At 36.7% G+C, this 17,392-nt stretch overlaps 1 protein-coding gene across 2 annotated transcripts in view; it reads right to left on the bottom strand.

The window, feature by feature from the left end:
* Positions 1 to 17,392, bottom strand: part of SEC24B (SEC24 homolog B, COPII component) — an 81,991-nt gene that overhangs the window by 17,122 nt on the left and 47,477 nt on the right. For both annotated transcript variants that reach the window (XM_086407021.1, XM_086407022.1), the window contains 5 exons: positions 15,909 to 15,989; positions 12,885 to 13,102; positions 6,023 to 6,204; positions 2,357 to 2,459; positions 615 to 741 (listed from right to left, as the gene is read on the bottom strand). In XM_086407021.1, the coding sequence (XP_086263147.1) occupies positions 615 to 741; positions 2,357 to 2,459; positions 6,023 to 6,204; positions 12,885 to 13,102; positions 15,909 to 15,989 (711 nt within the window). The remainder of the gene's footprint in view (positions 1 to 614; positions 742 to 2,356; positions 2,460 to 6,022; positions 6,205 to 12,884; positions 13,103 to 15,908; positions 15,990 to 17,392) is intronic.

Below are 17,392 nucleotides of genomic sequence, written 5' to 3'. Positions count from 1 at the left end.
AAAGCAATCATCGTAAGAGGATCTAAGACATGTCCCTGAAGGGGACAGCAGATGCACATGCACACGTGTGTCCACACACACCAGCAGAGATCTACACTGAGCTGAATGGACCACATGTACAGAAAGAAGACAACCTAAACTTGTCAGGGTCAAGCATGATTAGTGCGCATGCTCTCATCTATCGGAGCTGCACTGCTGCACTTCACTTCTTCAAAAATAATCTATGAATTCTTTTTACCTTCTCCCCTCCCTGTCGCAGTCCGCATTATCCCCTTGGCCAGCCAAAAATGAAGTGTCCCTAGCCTGCATTCTATTCATTAAAAGTGTCATGAAAGTTTATAAACAGTGAGGAGACACCAGATAATAGCAACAATGTCAAAATGTCTAAAATAATATAAGACACGTTATTTTAAGAATCTGAGGGACTTCCCTGATAGTCCAATGGCTAAGACTCTGCTCCCAATGTAGGTGGCCCAGCTTTGATCCCTAGTCTGAGATCTAGAGCTCACCTGCTGTTAACTAAAGATTCCACATGCCACAACTATACATCCTCAACTAAGACCTGGAACAGACAAATAAATGAAACAAATATTAAAAAAGAATATGAAACTCACCATCATTAACTCTATAGCACAAATTGCATTTCCATCTACGTTGATCAATGAAGGATACAAAAGGGTTGATATATGTTCGACAAGATCGGCACCTCACAATGGTATTGGATGTTATCACTGGCAATTGCTAGGAAAAAGAATAAAGATGTTGTAGCAGAAAAAACACCCCAGAGGAAAAATGGACCACATACTGCTCTGCTCCCTATGCAGAACAGAAAACACATTTGTGTTTTGAAACTGAAGTATTTTAATAAATTCCAGTGGTGCACTGAGCAACATAAGCAGCTATCAAGTTTCTCCCTCTTCTAACACAAACTGTAAAATAACAGTAAAATAAAGCCAAATCAAATGTAATGAAAGTTACTGGCAGAGAAGCAAGTCTGGTTGGCCAAGATAATATAATAACCTCAGCTTATCAGCTACACTGATAAGAAGCAAGTGTGAGAAACTCGCAGTGTATAAAATGTCTGTCTTTGCCGCCTGACTGCACCTGGTACCAGACTCCAAGGCCCTGCTCGTTAGGCAGCCATACAGCCTGGATGGGGACCACGGGTCAGCAGAAACCAAGGACAATGTGCCTTAAAGACAGTACATCTCTCAAGGCTTAGTGTGGGACAGGAACTTTATACATAAGTAACTACATGTTATTTGTGAAAATATCAGGAAATATATTTAACTGAAAATGAGAAAATTAAAAATTACCCAGAATTCTACATTCCCAAGGAAGTCACTGCTGCCAATTTAGTGTATACACTTCCAGAATCTGGGAAATTACCTATGTTGGTTTAGAAATAAAGGCTGCAATTTTATTACAGCTGGTCAAATAGTACTTACTGAATGAATATAATGAAGGTACTTATCATATATTATAATTATTTTATTTTCTATTCACTTGAGGAAAGAAAACTCCACAAGGAAGCTTAATGACCTTTGTATCCTCAGCACTCAGCGTGACAGGTAATCAAAAAATATTTTTTGGTTGAATGAGAGCAAAAGAAACTCATTAGCAATAGAGGGTAAAAAAACCGTAGTTATAAAGAAGTATGAGGGTGAAACACAACTTATAAAGTATAAATAAAATGTATCTGATTAAATGTTTTTTCTGAAGTTTAGGAATTTTAGTTTAAATACAATATGCTTGCATGAAATACCAGAATATGTATAAAAAATCCAGCATGCTAGGTATTATATCAAATAGACTATGGAAACTTTAAAAAATAACATTTTAATTCAATAGGCTTCAAGAATTTAGACTTTATTATTACAAAGGTTACTTGATTAATACAGTTGGGAACAACTGTATGGTTTTCCTCCCTAACTGTGCGCCGCTGGTGGTGTTTCCTTTATGTTTAAAAATAACTGCTGAAGTTTGTCACCTATGGCCATTCCACAGTACCACTAAAACTACTACTCTTTCCAAACCCAGCTCAGATCTCATTGTTGTAGAAAACACCCGCTACTGTACCCAGAGGAAACCCCTCCAGTACTGTGCTCGTTACTTAACTACGTCACAGATGCTGATTAGTTACAGGTATTAGTCATCCTGCACCGCAATTATCTGCCTCTACGTTTTTGCTCCTATCAGCAGGTGATAGAAAATGTTTGTTGTATCGAAACTGAAATAATTAATTCTACTTTCAATAAAACAAAATAAAAATTCTAAGAAAATATACAATCCAAACATCTTGCACATTAAGTACAGAGGTCAACACCCACAAATACCTTAAAATATGTTACTTTACCGTTAGGTCTCTGAAGGGATGTAACAACAATCCTAAAGGAAGCTTAGCTTTATTCAGTAACGCCTGTGTCTGTGGAATATTTGTTAAAGTACACCGAAATGAACTGTAAAGACAGAAACAACAGGGACTATGTTAGCTATCAGGAAAAATACTAATACTGATGTGGATACTTGCAGACAGCTAGACAGTCAAGAGGATACGTGAAAATCACTGGACATACTACAGAACTATGAGGGTCCTGATGACTTAACAGGTATATATGTAATTTATATGTCAAAAGATCCAAATTAAGGACTCAACATTTTCATGGTGAAAAAGTATAACACACTCAGGAAAACACAGTAACTCTAGTATGACCATCAGGGCATGAACAGCAGGGGGCAGAAAACATGACTGAAAAGGTACCTTTGCATCTTAAGGATGCGGCTCCTGATCTACTGTGCGTCCTTCACCTGTTGAACGCCTCCTTTTTCTAAGCCTCATCAGAGTTCTAGCTTCCTGTGAAACCACCCTCACCCTGCTCACAAGTCAGAAGGAAAGACTTCTTCCTCTGTGCTCTGAGGTCTACTTATGCCTCTATGGCATCAGGTAGTCTGACCTGCTTTAGCTGTGCACTTTATCTTCTCTATCAGCGACCTTTTGTTCACTGTGTCACCCTAGCACTATTCCTCTCACAGACTAGTGCTCACAACTTGAGATCAGCAGACACAGAACCAATAAAGGAGCAACCAGAGATACAAAGCAGAGGTGCTGGAAATGGTGACAGGAATTTTAAGAAGAGTGGTTGACAGTATGTTGAGATAATCCAGATATGGGTTGACTCCACACTGGTGAGTTCCCCGAACACACCAAGCTGGTTTCTGCTTCAGGACCACTGCATTTGCTGTTCATGCAGCTTGGCGCCCTCTTTCCAGAGTCACATTTTGCTCTCTCATTTCATTCAGATCTCTATTCAAATGTTAACTCCTTGGGAAAACCTATCCTGACTCCTCAATTAAAAATAATCAACCTCAATCCTTACTATTCCCTACTTCAGAGTTATTCCGAGATTACGTTGCGTACCCATTGGTTTGATTATTCACAGTGTGTCTTCCCTAATAGGATACAGGCTGCATGAGACTGAGAACTTTGGTTTACCGCTTCATTCCCAGCACCTAAAAACAGTGTCTGGCACCTAATTTAGAAAGCATTCAGTCCCAGTGGTCATGTATGGATGTGAGAGTTGGACTATAAAGAAAGCTGAGTGCTGAAGAATTGATGCTTTTGAACTGTGGTGTTAGAGAAGACTCTTGTAGAGTCCCTTGGACTGCAAGGAGATCCAACCAGTCCATCCTAAAGGAGATCAGTCCTGGGTGTTCATTGGAAGGACTGAAGCTGAAGCTTCAATACTTTGGCCACCTGATGCGAAGAACTGACTCCCTGGAAAAGTCCCTGATGCTGGGAAAGACTGAAGGCGGGAGGAGAAGGAACGACAGAGGGAAAGACGGTTGGATGGCATCACTCACATGATGGACATGAGTTTGAGCAAGCTCCAGGAGTTGGTGATGGACAGGAAAGCCTGTCATGCTGCAGTCCATGGGGTCACAAAGAGTCGGACATGACTGAGTGACCGAACTGAACTGACTGAAATGCTGAATGACTCATCTTAATATGCAGACACAATTACTATTTCTGTTATACAGTTGACAACACAGATTTGAGACACAGAGTATTGGCACAGCTTCATGGATACTTATCAGTGGAACCACAATAAGTATCTAGGTCTGTCAAACTCTAAATCTATGCTCTAAAGTCTGCTGCTGCTACTGCTAAGTCGCTTCAGTCGTGTCCGACTCTGTGTGACCCCATAGACGGCAGCCCACCAGGCTCCCCCGTCCCTGGGATTCTCCAGGCAAGAACACGAGTGGGTTGCCATTTCCTTCTCCAATGCATGAAAGTGAAAAGTGAAAGTGAAGTCGCTCTGTCGTGTCCGACTCTTAGCGACCCCATGGGCTGCAGCCTACCAGGCTCCTCCGTCCATGGGATTTTCCAGGCAGGAGTACTGGAGTGGGGTGCCACTGCCTTCTCCAATGCTCTAAAGCCTAATACTCTGCTATTTAGGTACAAGGTATTTTATGTATTTTACACATAATTGAGTAGAAACATAGAACTATTCCCTATCTATGTGATCTCTTACACATAAACATATACTGTATTTACCTACTTGGAGGGGGTGCCTAACCATTCATAGTACAGGGCCATAATTCACATACTTATTGACCTGATAGCAACTTACACATAGTTTGGGCAGCTAACTTTCAATCTGGAATCAATGGTTTTACGTTTTTTAGGAAATGGTCTTGGCACTGCCTTAGGCACTGATTGGGGGCTGGTGTAGGGGATGGTGGAAGAGGTGGAACCCTCAAAGCACCCCCATATTCTGTTTCCTCTATTAGAAATCTATATAAGACTTTGGTTAAAAAGAGAGGAACTTGTTAGCTTTTTTTTTTTAAGCTAGAAAACTAGGGCCTTAAAAATACATATAGCTTTTTTATTTTTTAAGCTGGAAAACTATTGCCTTAAAAATACATATATATATGTTGCCTCTGCTGCTGCTGCTGCTAAGTCGCTTCAGTCGTGTCCGACTCTGTGCGACCCCATAGACGGCAGCCCACCAGGCTCCCCCATTCCTGGGATTCTCCAGGCAAGAACACTGGAGTGGGTTGCCATTTCCTTCTCCAATGCATGGAAATGAAAACTGAAAGTGAAGTCGCTCGGTCATGTCCAACTCTTAGCAACCTCACGGACTGCAGCCCATCAGGCTCCTCCGTCCATGGGATTTTCCAGGCGAGAGTACTGGAGTGGGGTGCACTGCCTTCTCCGGTGTTGCCTCTAAAGAACACTATTCTAATGCAAGGAAGACAGTGTTGTCTGTGAAGCAGAGTTTATAAGGAGAGATTCCAGAAGCAGGACGATGTCTGGGTAGAGAGAAACATTCTAGACTTAGGAGACAGAAAAACAGAAAGCAGACACTAACAGAGGACTTTTGGTTTGGGGGGCACTGCAAGTGAGTAACAGAGCTTATACACCACTGGCTTGTGGCCATCAGATGGAGACTGCCAACTTCTCTGTGAGGTGAGGAAATACTCAATAAAGAAAATCCAAATCAATATTCAGGCTAAATAAATGGATAAATACACATTGGGGCAAGGGTCTTCTCATTCAACACTAAGTGGGAAAAGAAAATTTAGAAATAAAACTACTTATCTAATCTGTATCCTTTTCAAGCAGAGATTGAAATTGCATTAAATTAAGATTTCACCTAATTTAAAAGGAAGATTACTTTAAAAGAAGTTACTACTGGTAAAAAGTGAGGAGAAAGAAATTTAAGAAAAATATGGTTAGATTTGGGTTTCTAAAACCCTTCACTAAAACAGAAAAAACTTTCCCTAGCATTAGATAATAGGGAATGAGACAAGGAATGAGACTCGACAGCAACAAAGAGGACAGGAACTGATGACTTAAACTAAATTTTACATCTAGAATTTCTACACAAACTAAATTACAAGAGTTCACATTAACAAAACTTCCAATCAAGGAATTAATACCATAATATTTTTACTATGTTTGAAAGTCATGCAATGTTTTTGACAAGGTTTTTACTTACTAAAGATTATAAATACTTACTCTGGGCTACAGTTTAATTTCTTGAGGTCTAAATTCAAGTTGGGTACAGGAGCCCAAACAGGAGTCATGGGTAAAATATTCCTCTCCTGAGTAAGGTTGACAGGTCTCAAGCTTTCTGGCTGTGAAGAACTCTGAAGACTCAATCCTCCCAGACTGGAGGACAGCTGGTTCATACCAGGATACTGCAGAAAGGGCAATTTGCAACAACACAGAAGAACAATGTATCAAACAAGAATACAATTTATTATACTATGTGTAGGAAATTAACATACAGGAAAGCAAAAAGATAAAATTTGAATCTAGCTTTGTAAAGTAGAAAAACCTAATTGGGCAGCTCAGTTTAAAGCACTCTTTAAAAAACTCAAAGCAAAAATACTGAAAAAATTTAAACCTTATGTGAATGGTTAAACTTAACAACAATATTTCGACAATGCTTTTCAACATCAAGAATTTGGTTTCTCTGAATACCTTGCATACTGGAAAGGCAGGATAAATGCTTAAAGTTTTTCAATTTTCAGAATGTGTTGCTGCCATAGGAATGATAATGATGTTCCATGAGTTCTGCTTGCTTAGTTTTTGTTTCTTTTATATTTTTAGTATTATTATGATGTCATGGCTCTTATTAACTCAGTGTGACTTAATGAACTGTAGTTACTATTCACTCTGAAGCCCACACTACCCAGTCTTCTGTCAGTGACAGCCCCTGCAGCTGATTTCAGTGTCCTTTTGATATGAACCCGTTGTCTCTGTTAGTTTCCTTGTTTTCTGGCATGACATTCTGTATCACTTCTTCAGAACTGAAATTAGCCATTTATCCAACAAAGATTCCTGGTTCCTTTTAAATTGGGATGGTATCTAGAGACCATAATCTAGATAACATTGTTATTGTGTTGTTATTACTTCCAGACTTCTACAATAGAGATAGAAATCATAGAAGAAAAAAAAAATAATGAGTTCACACTGACATTTCCAATTCAAATTTAGGTAATGGCATTTTAATTTTTTTGATTTTATGCCTTTATCGCTCTTCTCTTTTGCTGAAAATCTTGTATTCTAATGGTAACAGCATTATGCATATGTGCTCAGTCAAGTCCAACTCTGCACCTGCCAGGCTCCTGTCCTGGAATATTCCAGGCAAGAATACCGGAGTGAGTTGCCATTTCCTCCTCCAAGGGAGATTGCCAACCCAGGGATCGAACTCTGTCTTCTGTGTCGGCAGGTGGGTTCTTTATCACTGAGCCACCTGGGAAGCTCTGATAACAGCCTTACTTATTTGTTTTATCCTACAACATCCTAAGATAGTTCCAATATAACAACACTAATATTATTATAAGTGCAAGGTTATTTAAAGATTTCTTTGTAGTTCTTTTGTCCTTATTTTCTATTCAGAACATACAAAATACTGAGTTTTAAGATTTGTTAAAACAATACTTTTTTCTATATCAGAATGTATTCAACTTGATAAACTGGTTCACTTCTTTTTGATTTTAATTTTCAAGGATTGCTTTCTATCTTTCATTCATTTTATGCTTTTTTGAGTAAAATTTACATAGTTTTAATGTCAAAACTTTACAATAATTCAGAAATATCTTGTTTCACTCCTGATCCCTCTCCCTAAGCTAACTATTAGCTTTTGGTCTTACCTTCCATTGTCTCTTCTTAATAATACAATATAAACTAATATATACACTGCTCTAAATGTGACCTTTTCACCTAAAAAAAAGTGCTAGCAGTAACTCTACATCTGTATATAGAGATTCTCCACATTCTTTTGTACAGTTATCAAACACTCCATTATGTGAACATACTGAGGAATTCCAGCTAATCAGTACAGAATGATAAAGTCAGGAAAATCACTATTTTATAACCCATATGGGAATAAATGATACAGGTAATGGTCATCTGGAATAGATGACAAACAGATACCAAGAGATGAGTGAAAGCTTAACGAGGAACTTCACAATGAAAGGACAAGGCTGTCACCAAAGGAACCCACTAATCTATCTTAGCACCACTAAAGTGAGACAATCATGTATTATTATGTTGTACACAGAATCAGAATATATATTTTGGCTTACAAAATAAATAAATGAAGTAATATACTGAATTTAATCAAGCCATTGGATCTAATTTCTAGTCCACAGAAAATGAAACAGAGGAACAAGTCAAATGATACCACAAGAAGCAATTAGTCAAATTCAGAATGTGGGACAGTCTATAGATCAAGAGACTTAGTTTTTTCCAAAAGATCAAAGGCACAAAAAATAGGGGCAGAGTTGTGTGTTAGAGTTAACAAGAGAATTAAGAGACATAACGCTAATACAATTAGTGAGTCTTGATTTGAACAAACCAACTACAGAATAGCAATCTGGAAACTACCAGGCAACTCTGAAAGCTGACTCAATTTTAAACAACATTTAGAAATTATTGTTAATTTTGTTGGCTCTAATAGTGGTATTACAGTTTGCAAGAAATTATCTTTTTCATCTCCCTACTTTGCCCTGCCCAGGGTTAGCTTTAAGACCCTGTGCAAGAAAAGGGTGTGTGTGTGTGTGTGTGTGTGTGTGTGTGTGTACGTGTGCATGTGTGTGCATGTGCATGAGTACATGTGTGCTGAGGATAGGTAAAACAAGTAGAGCAAATTGTTGATAGTAACTGAAGCTGCTGAAGCTAAGCAAAAGGAAAAAAGCCCTGCATAATAAAAGGGATTCACTGAGTTTACATCAGAGCTGTAAAGGAGGGGAGAAAAATGATTATATGAATTAGTAACAGTGTATAATAGAAAACCCCAAACAGACCCAAGTTTAGGATAAGAATTTAGAATTTAAATTTAAGAATTTAGGATATAAAATAAAGGTAGAATATTTAATCAATAAGAAAGAACAGATTATTTAATATCAGTGAAATTAGAACTATTTTGGAGAGAATGAGATTTATATTTATATACCAAAATAAAACCTTAAAAGATGCAAAAGTAAAGTCACCAAAGAACTAAAAAAAACACAGAGGGAATTTTTCCTATCTTGATATTGAAAGACTTTTAAAGGATACAAAGGTAAAAACAAAAAAAAAATTATAATATGACTATATAAACATTTCTCTAATGTATTAAAAAAAACATTAAAATTGAAAACAAATGTCAAGCTGGGGGAAAAAATTATAATATAAATTAGACAAAAAAAGGTTAATGTACTTATTACAGACAGCTTTTACAAACCAGAAGGACCTGAACAGAATAATGGTGAAAGAATATGAACAAGGATTTCAGTAAAGAAACACAACTAATAATTATGAAAATAGTAAAACAGTTTTGCTTATAAAAAAATAATTCTTGGCATACTGAGAAGTGCAGTCATAGACACTTTTGCTAGGAATATTAATTGGTCCATTATTTCTTCATATCTGAGCACCAAAAACTACCGTCTGCTAGATATCTCCACTTGGATGTCTACTGGGCATTTTAAATTAATCTGGAAAACTTGATTCCCATTTCCAGAACTATTCCTCTGTCTTCCATCTAAATAAATACACTACCCTCTATCCAGCTGTCCTGCCAAAAACCTAAGAGTTATCCTTAATGCTTCCTTTCTCTCACCCACCACATCAGTCAAAAGACATCCCTTATCCATCCACTTTTTACTCCCTCTGCCAATACCACCTTAGAACAAAGCAGAATCATCTATTTCTGGGATAATGCAAAGCTTCCATCTGTCTCCCTGTTTCCATTTTTATATTTTCAAATACTCCCATCCCTAATCCGTTCTTCACTTAGTAGCCAAATGATTCTCTAAATACATAAACCAGATTTCATTCCATTCCATAAAATCTCCTATGTCTTTCCTCTGCACTGGTGTAAAACTCAAGTTTCTGACTATGGTCTTTCCCAAACTCTGTGATATCATTACTATTATTCTTCCCTTTGCCATCTGAGCTACAGCCACACTGGGACTTCAGTTCTGAAATACGTCAAAGTTGCCTCTGCCTCGCTGCTAAGTCACTTCAGTGTGTCCGACTCTGTGCAACCCCATAGACGGGAGCCCACCAGGCTTCCCCATCCCTGGGATTCTCCAGGCCTCTGCCTTACGTTTCTGTATATATGTTTCTGCAGCCTGAAATTCTCTACCCTCATATTTATCCTTGTCTGGCTTTTCCTGTCATTCAGATATTAACTAAACTTAACTTCTACAGTGAGGGCTTTCCTGTTTATATACCCAAGCCCTGCAATTTCTTCAATTCATCTTGTTTCACAGCATTTGTCATTGTTTGAAATCAGCTTGTTAATGTATGGATTTACTTATTGTCCTATTGGTCCGGCCTTCCCACCAAGTTTCTTGAGAGAAGGAACTCGGTTTTGTTCACTTGGCTTCCTCAAGTAGCCTCAGTGCCTAGAGTAGGGCTGTCACATAGAAGAAACTCAGTTTTCACTGAATGAATAAGCAGGGAGAAATTCTAGGTATTAGCAGCTGTGATTGGCTAATCTTACCTGAAGAAATTTCATCTAAGGAAATAATGAGACAAACGCACAACGGTCTGTGCACACTTGTACACGTTGATTTTGATGCTCAGTTATGACCAATAGCAGTAGGCTGGGCGATTATAAAACATTACGCAGCTATTAGATGAAAGGTATGAAATAATGTGGACAGGTTCCCTCTCATGCTGTTCAAGGATTTTTTTAAAAAATGTAAAATGATGCTCATATTTATCAACTTGTCTGTGTAAATAAGTCATTTAGATGCCCAGCTCCTTTACTGGCTTTCTCCCGTAGATGCATATAGCAAGAAACCTGGAAGGACAAACTGCAAGTGTTACTGTTTATATCTTGATGGTGGGAATACTGGCTGGTATTTATTTTCTTCGTTTCTGTTTATCTGCATTATCCTACAACTGCTCATGCACCGCTTTTTAATTAAAAAAAAAAAAAAAAAGCCATACAGTATCTGTATCTGGGTTTTTTTTTTAAATATTCACTAAAATATATATTTTTAAAGATTTAAAAAAATGTTTTGGCTGTGGTGGGTCTTTGCTGCTGCACACAGGCTTTCTCTAGTTGTGGTGAGCGGTGGCTACTCTCCAGTGGTGGTATAAGGGCTTCTCACTGCGGGGGCTTCTCCTGTTTTGGAGCACAGGCTCTCAGCACCCAGGTTCAGCAGCTGTAACATACGGGCTTAGTTGCTCCTTGGCATATGGGATATTCCTGGACAAGGGACTGAACTGGCGTCCCTTGCATTGCAAGGCAGATTCTCAACCACAGAGCCACCAGGGAAGCCCTAAAATCTTTTTCTAATTTTTCTTTTACAATTAATTTATTTTTTAATTTTTAGGGTTTTTTTGGGGGCCATACCACGTGGCTTGTGGGATCTTATTTCCCCAACCAGTGACTGAACCTGAACCCAAGGCAGTGAAAGCACCAAGTCTTAAACACTGGACTGAGGGGATTCCCTTCTTTTTAAAACATCAACTTTTTCTGTTTTTCAACTCTGAAAAACTAATTTTAAGTTTTTTTCGTCCTCAAAGGGCAACCACTGGGGTTTCCCTCTACTTAGTATAGGTCATCTCAAATAAATGAATACCAAGAAAGCCCTTAAGATTCAGGGCCCTCCCACTGGGTTGTACTAAATGCAAATATTTAGAGTCATTTCAATTTTACTCCTTGTGGCTCAGCTGGTAAAGAATCTGCCTGCCATGTGGGAGACCTGGGTTCGATCCCTGGGTTTGGAAGACCCCCTTGGAGAAGGAAAAGGCTACCCACTCCAGTATTCTGGCCTGGAGAATTCCATGGAATGTATAGACCATGGGGTCGCAAAGAGTCGGACATGACTGAGTGACTTTCACTTTCACTTTTCAATTTTACTACAGAAAGCTATTTAAAGTAAAATACTCTTATTCTAAATAGGACTTGAAAAATAAATGGCTTCTTTTAAAATTACCTTGTTAATGTTAATATTAGATTAAAATCTATAATCTTTTTTTAAGTAGACAGATAAGAATTTAAATGCACATCCTTGCTATGTACTTAAATCATTATTGTTCACTTATCCTGAAATGGAATTCCATTTGGACCAATACAGCCCTAAAGAAAATCTAACAAAATGGAAGGCAGGGAAACCTGAACTAACCAACCATATTTCTCCAGTGCCTTTCCCAGTTTCCTTCTTCCTTCAGTACTTTAATTCTAAAATTAAATTCCAGGAAGAAATGGTTTTTTTTTCTTCTCTAATTTTCATCAGTTCACCATAAGATGAAATCTCTGTAAAGTTAGTCTACTGAGAGCAGTTTTTTATTATAAGTAGAATGCTTTTGTCATTTAAACTGTTTCCTTATATTTTACTTTCTCTCAACAAGTATAAATGCAAAACACTTATTGTTCTTTTAATAAACTGCTATGGTACTTAAGAGGTAACTCCATGAAAGGTCAAGTCAAAAATAATGAACAAATGTATTAATGAGCCATTTGTTGAAGCTTTTACCAATTTTAGTTATATGTCACAGAGACTTCTTCAAGTTAAGTGCTGAAACCAAAATCCCAAACTACATTTATATCATGTCAGTTTTGGAGAAAGCCAGCTTAGTAATACAAAATTTAAAATAAGATTTAATTTCCTGATCATAGAATGAATATCTGCATATTACAGAGGCTCTGAAAAATAAAAGTACAAGGCAAAAAAGAAAAATCAGTTTTATCTTCTTCTCTGTATACATACACACATAAACACGCACATACAAACTGGAATCAAAGTCTGTGCATGTTTAATCTAGGCTTATCTATATTAGCACTTATGATCCATTAGAATCACCAGGGACTTGTCAGAATTGCTAAGTTCCACAATTTTTATATAACTTTATATGACTAAATACATACTTGAGCATACTGCTGGAATCCAGAATACACTGGGCTACTGGGTGGTCCTCCAGAATTAAGTGGTGCTGTGGCATTCTGATACCCAGGCTGAAGAGTCGGATAACCATACCCAAATGGCTTAGGCATTTTTGAAGGCTGAGGAGCAGCTGGAGCTGGCGCTGGAGCAGGGTCAGGAGCGGGGTCAGGAGCAGGACTACTTGCTGATGAGGAAAGCACATCTAACAAAGGAAAAAGCATGGTGTTCACTGAAAAGCAGCACTCCACAAAGACGCCTGGGTGAGCCACTACTTTGACACTTTCTTTTATTAAAACTTTTTATTATGAGAAATTGTGACTGTATACAAGAATGGAACAAAATAATAAACCCATATATCCATTACTTAGCTTTAAATATTTTGCTAATCTTGTTTCACATGTTCCTACTCCATCTTTATTTTTTTTAACAAATATATTACAGGGAAACTCCATCTTGTATCATTTCACTGACACATACTGCAGTTGATATTCCTAACAGATAACATATTAAATGTATATAATAAATACAATATAGAATATGTTATAATATAAATATATATTTATATATACGAAAAGTTATTTTTTTCCCTTTATTCTCTCAGCAGAAATGGGGCTAAGAAGCAGAAAACAAAGCAAAGCAATAAAAAGAGTGTCAATTACTCTCTTCTCCAACTTGCTTTTTTATCTGACCTTGACATTTATTTAAAAAAAAAAAAAAAGACCCATGGAAGAAGTGGCCTATCTCCACAGTCCCCCGGAAGTCTGCTTTATTTTCAGAGGTGAAACTGTGAAACTATGAAAGACAATGTCTAGAATAGTGTGTGGCTCCTAAAACAATGTCTAGTATATAACAGAGGCCAAATGAGATTTAATGAATGAATGCTTTTCCTTCATTTAAATTTAAAACAGAAACTAAAACTTGATGAAAACTGTAGGGGAAAAATAACTGTAGAAAATTTAATTATCATATATAAGAGTAACATCAACTGCACAAAACCATTATTAACATTTTGTTATACTATTAGTCTTATTTTTAAAGTTAAATCTAAAATATATGTGTATTTTACACTGCTATATTTAAAAGGACCTACTGAACAGCACATGGAACTCTGTTTAATGTTATGTGACAGCCTGGACAAGAGGGGAGTTAGGGGGAGAATGCGTACCTGTATATATATGGCTGAGTCCCTTCCCTGTCCGCCTGAAACTATCACAACATTGTTAATCAGCTATACTCCAAAACTAAATGAAAAGTTTTATTAAAAAATAAAATATATGTATTTTAATCTATATTTCATATAAAAATTATATTCTTCACTAGCAATCAGATTCTGCAAAAAAATTCTTAAAAGCATCTGACTTTAATAAATTTATTTTTTCAAAGTTTACTGAGGAATCCCATCCTTCTACTGACTCTATTAGCTCTCATTTTTGAAGAGACCTTCCTGGACATTCTTAAAAGGACAAAAGCATCAACGTCATGTCATTTCCTTAGATTTCCTGCTTGTCTCTCCTGACGGTGATAGGAACAGAAGTATTAATAGAAGGATCTCTTAACATAGCAAGAGTCATCAGCTTAAGAAATGAAGAACTGGAGTCCTAAATATGAGAGTCCAATGCTTTTCACCTTATTTAGGAAAGGGACAATGTTTCATACATCTCTACAGTCCCTAAGACCTATCTAGTACCTGACATACAGACTTATTTCACTTAATCTTACTCTGACAGATTCTTTCCTTAATTTTGGTGTAGTACACATAGCTAGGAAACTTGCCCAGGGTCATTCACTTACTGCCAAGGCACAGTCCATAAAAAGATTAAGATGTGCTGATTACATGAATACAGACAAACACAGCAAGGTCTAACTCTAAGGCCACCATCTTTTAACTCCACTACATTGGATGTTTTACTTCGGGTTAACCTGATGCTCATGAAATACTATAGTTATAGTTTTCATCTTTTAGTGAATGAAGTGACTCTTCTAGAATATTCTGATAATGGGGATTGCTTCTGGAATGGTCCACAACTTCTCACCCATACACATACACACAGATCCACAGATTCCCAGGAGAAAAAGCCCTTAACCACAAAGACTGAGTAGCTCATTTAAGTATTCTTGAAATATTAAAAGGGAACTCTATATTAAGCTGAGAAAATTGAAGTTTTCTACTGATTCATACGACAGTGATAGCAAGACAGTGTGTGAAGTCCAGCACATTCCAATTTCAATTAAGCTTCATCCTGGATAATTACCAATGTGCTAAGAAAGAGAAGAGCACAAAAAGTTGTTTTGTTAGTCCTAAATTTGGAATCATTAAAAAGATAAGGCAGACGGTCAGGTGTGGTTGTCAGGCTGTTGGTGTTAGGAGACAGGCACATTAGGAAAATAACAGTACAAGACGCTAGAATGAAAGAACTATCCATTATAGAAGTCAAATTTTAGATTTTTTAACACTATCCACCACTCCTGCTCCTACATGATGACCTACATTATTTCCTACATTATCTCCTACATTATTTCCAGACATGGTTAAAAGTAATGCCTCCAAAACCTACCCTCAAATTGGTTAATCTATTTACTGGTGGAGGCAGGCAGGAGCCATAGCGGGAGGAAAGAGTCAAAGACTTTATACTCAGAGGCTAGTTGGAAGAAATTCAAGGACCTAGGCATGAGAACAGAAATATAAATTTAAAGGAGTTACTAGCATAAAAAAGAAGGGAAAGAAGAGAAAAATTATTCAGTATTAAGTCTTCTAGGAAGAGGAAAAAGATAAAGAGCATGGTAACAAAAATCAAATACTAAATTTCCTTAGGCCTCCCAGAGACAGCATCCATAGTTGTTACATGACAATTACACCATGAAATTAAGGCTGAAAATAACAGGAAAATGTTTCCTTTCTCTGTTAAAAATATAGCCTGCTAATTATGTACAGTAAGTGTTCATGTTTGAAAGTAATTGATGGTCAGTAACTTTTCAAATAAACTTCAACTACGCACAAAACAACTTACCTGGATAGCTGCCTCCTTCTAGGGCATCGTAACTGTTGGGCATTGGAGAAGCACTGCTTGTCGTAGAAGAGCTGTCAACACCTGAAAGGAGAAGCAAAATATCTGCTAAGTTTAAAATGACCATGTATCTCAAAGCTTTGGCAATTTTGAAAAAAGATGTTTTGCTGATCTAGGAAAATTCCTGATCTAAACAGCATGAGATGACTGATGTTTAATGACATTTAAAAAACCATATATAAATTTCTGATAAGAACAGAGGATCAAAGTAGGAAGAATATGGAGCTCATGAGTAGAATAAAATTTAATCAGACACACATGAAGGCATCTTAACAATATATAACTTTAGAAGTAGTAAAACACAAATATCAATTTAGAATGATAGAAATGTTAATATAATCACACCTCAAAGATAGGCTCTACCAAATCGCAAGCTATTAAATACATCTTATCAATATCAGGTTATTTTAAGATAATTAAATTTTAATGACTTTTATAACTCAGTACAGCTGTATGAAACCCACATAAGAGGAATCTCTGGCTTGGGTTGCCACCTAGCATGTTACTAAGCTTTTCTATGTCTTGGCTTATTCATCTGCTCAATAAAGATTAAATAATATCTGTGATTTTAATAAGATAACAAAAATAAGTGGTACTCTATTAAATATGTGTTAGACTATGAAAACTTTTATTACTGTGTTCATTCAAAACTTGTAAGATTAATTGGAATGTTCAGTGGCAATATATGATAATATTTAGTAATGTCACACAGATAGTAGAATACAATATAAATCCTCTCAGTTATTCACTCAACAAATACTTTATTGAAAGCCTATAGTTAACATAGATACACTAAAGTATATACTACTGAATAAAACTGAAAATGCATATGGCCCCTCTCGTGTTGGCTTTTTTTCACCAGAAAACAAAATCCTGAGTTACAGAGATGATCCCTAGCTCTTAATACCAATATTATAACTGGGGTTAAAACTATATTTTAGGTTAATTTTCAATTGTGATATAAAAAGAATAAGTATGCACAATATCTTTCATTGAATAATTTAGGTTAACGGCAAGAATTCAGTGTACTGACTCAGAGCATAATAGCTAAAATTCTTTGTGTAGGAACATTTTGTTATTAGTAAATAACATGATTTAGAGGCAAAAGATTATAGTTACATTAGACTTTGCCACTTAAGTGCTACACAACTTTGGGTAAGTGACAACCATCAGTAATACTCTCTCCTGAAAAACAAGAATAATTTTTTAAATGCCCTATGTGTGCTTGTTAATGTTCTTGTGATGCTTAAATGAGGCAGTGGATATTAAGCAACTTACAAAACATGAAGCCTATAAAATAAATAACAGGCAAAAGACACTAATACAAAGTGCTTTCTTGTGGTAATTAGAAAATTGTTGCATATTTTTGTCATTACTCTTAATTAAGAGTGGGAAGTATAGGCTCTTCCTTTTTGTTCCTTGTATTT

Source organism: Bos grunniens, chromosome 6 (assembly GCF_055505025.1).
Source record: "Bos grunniens cultivar Pamir isolate PY7600 chromosome 6, Bosgru_T2T1.0, whole genome shotgun sequence".
NCBI lineage: Eukaryota > Metazoa > Chordata > Mammalia > Artiodactyla > Bovidae > Bos > Bos grunniens.
Note: the sequence above shows the minus strand (reverse complement) of the source record. Positions and strands in the feature narration are given on the sequence as shown.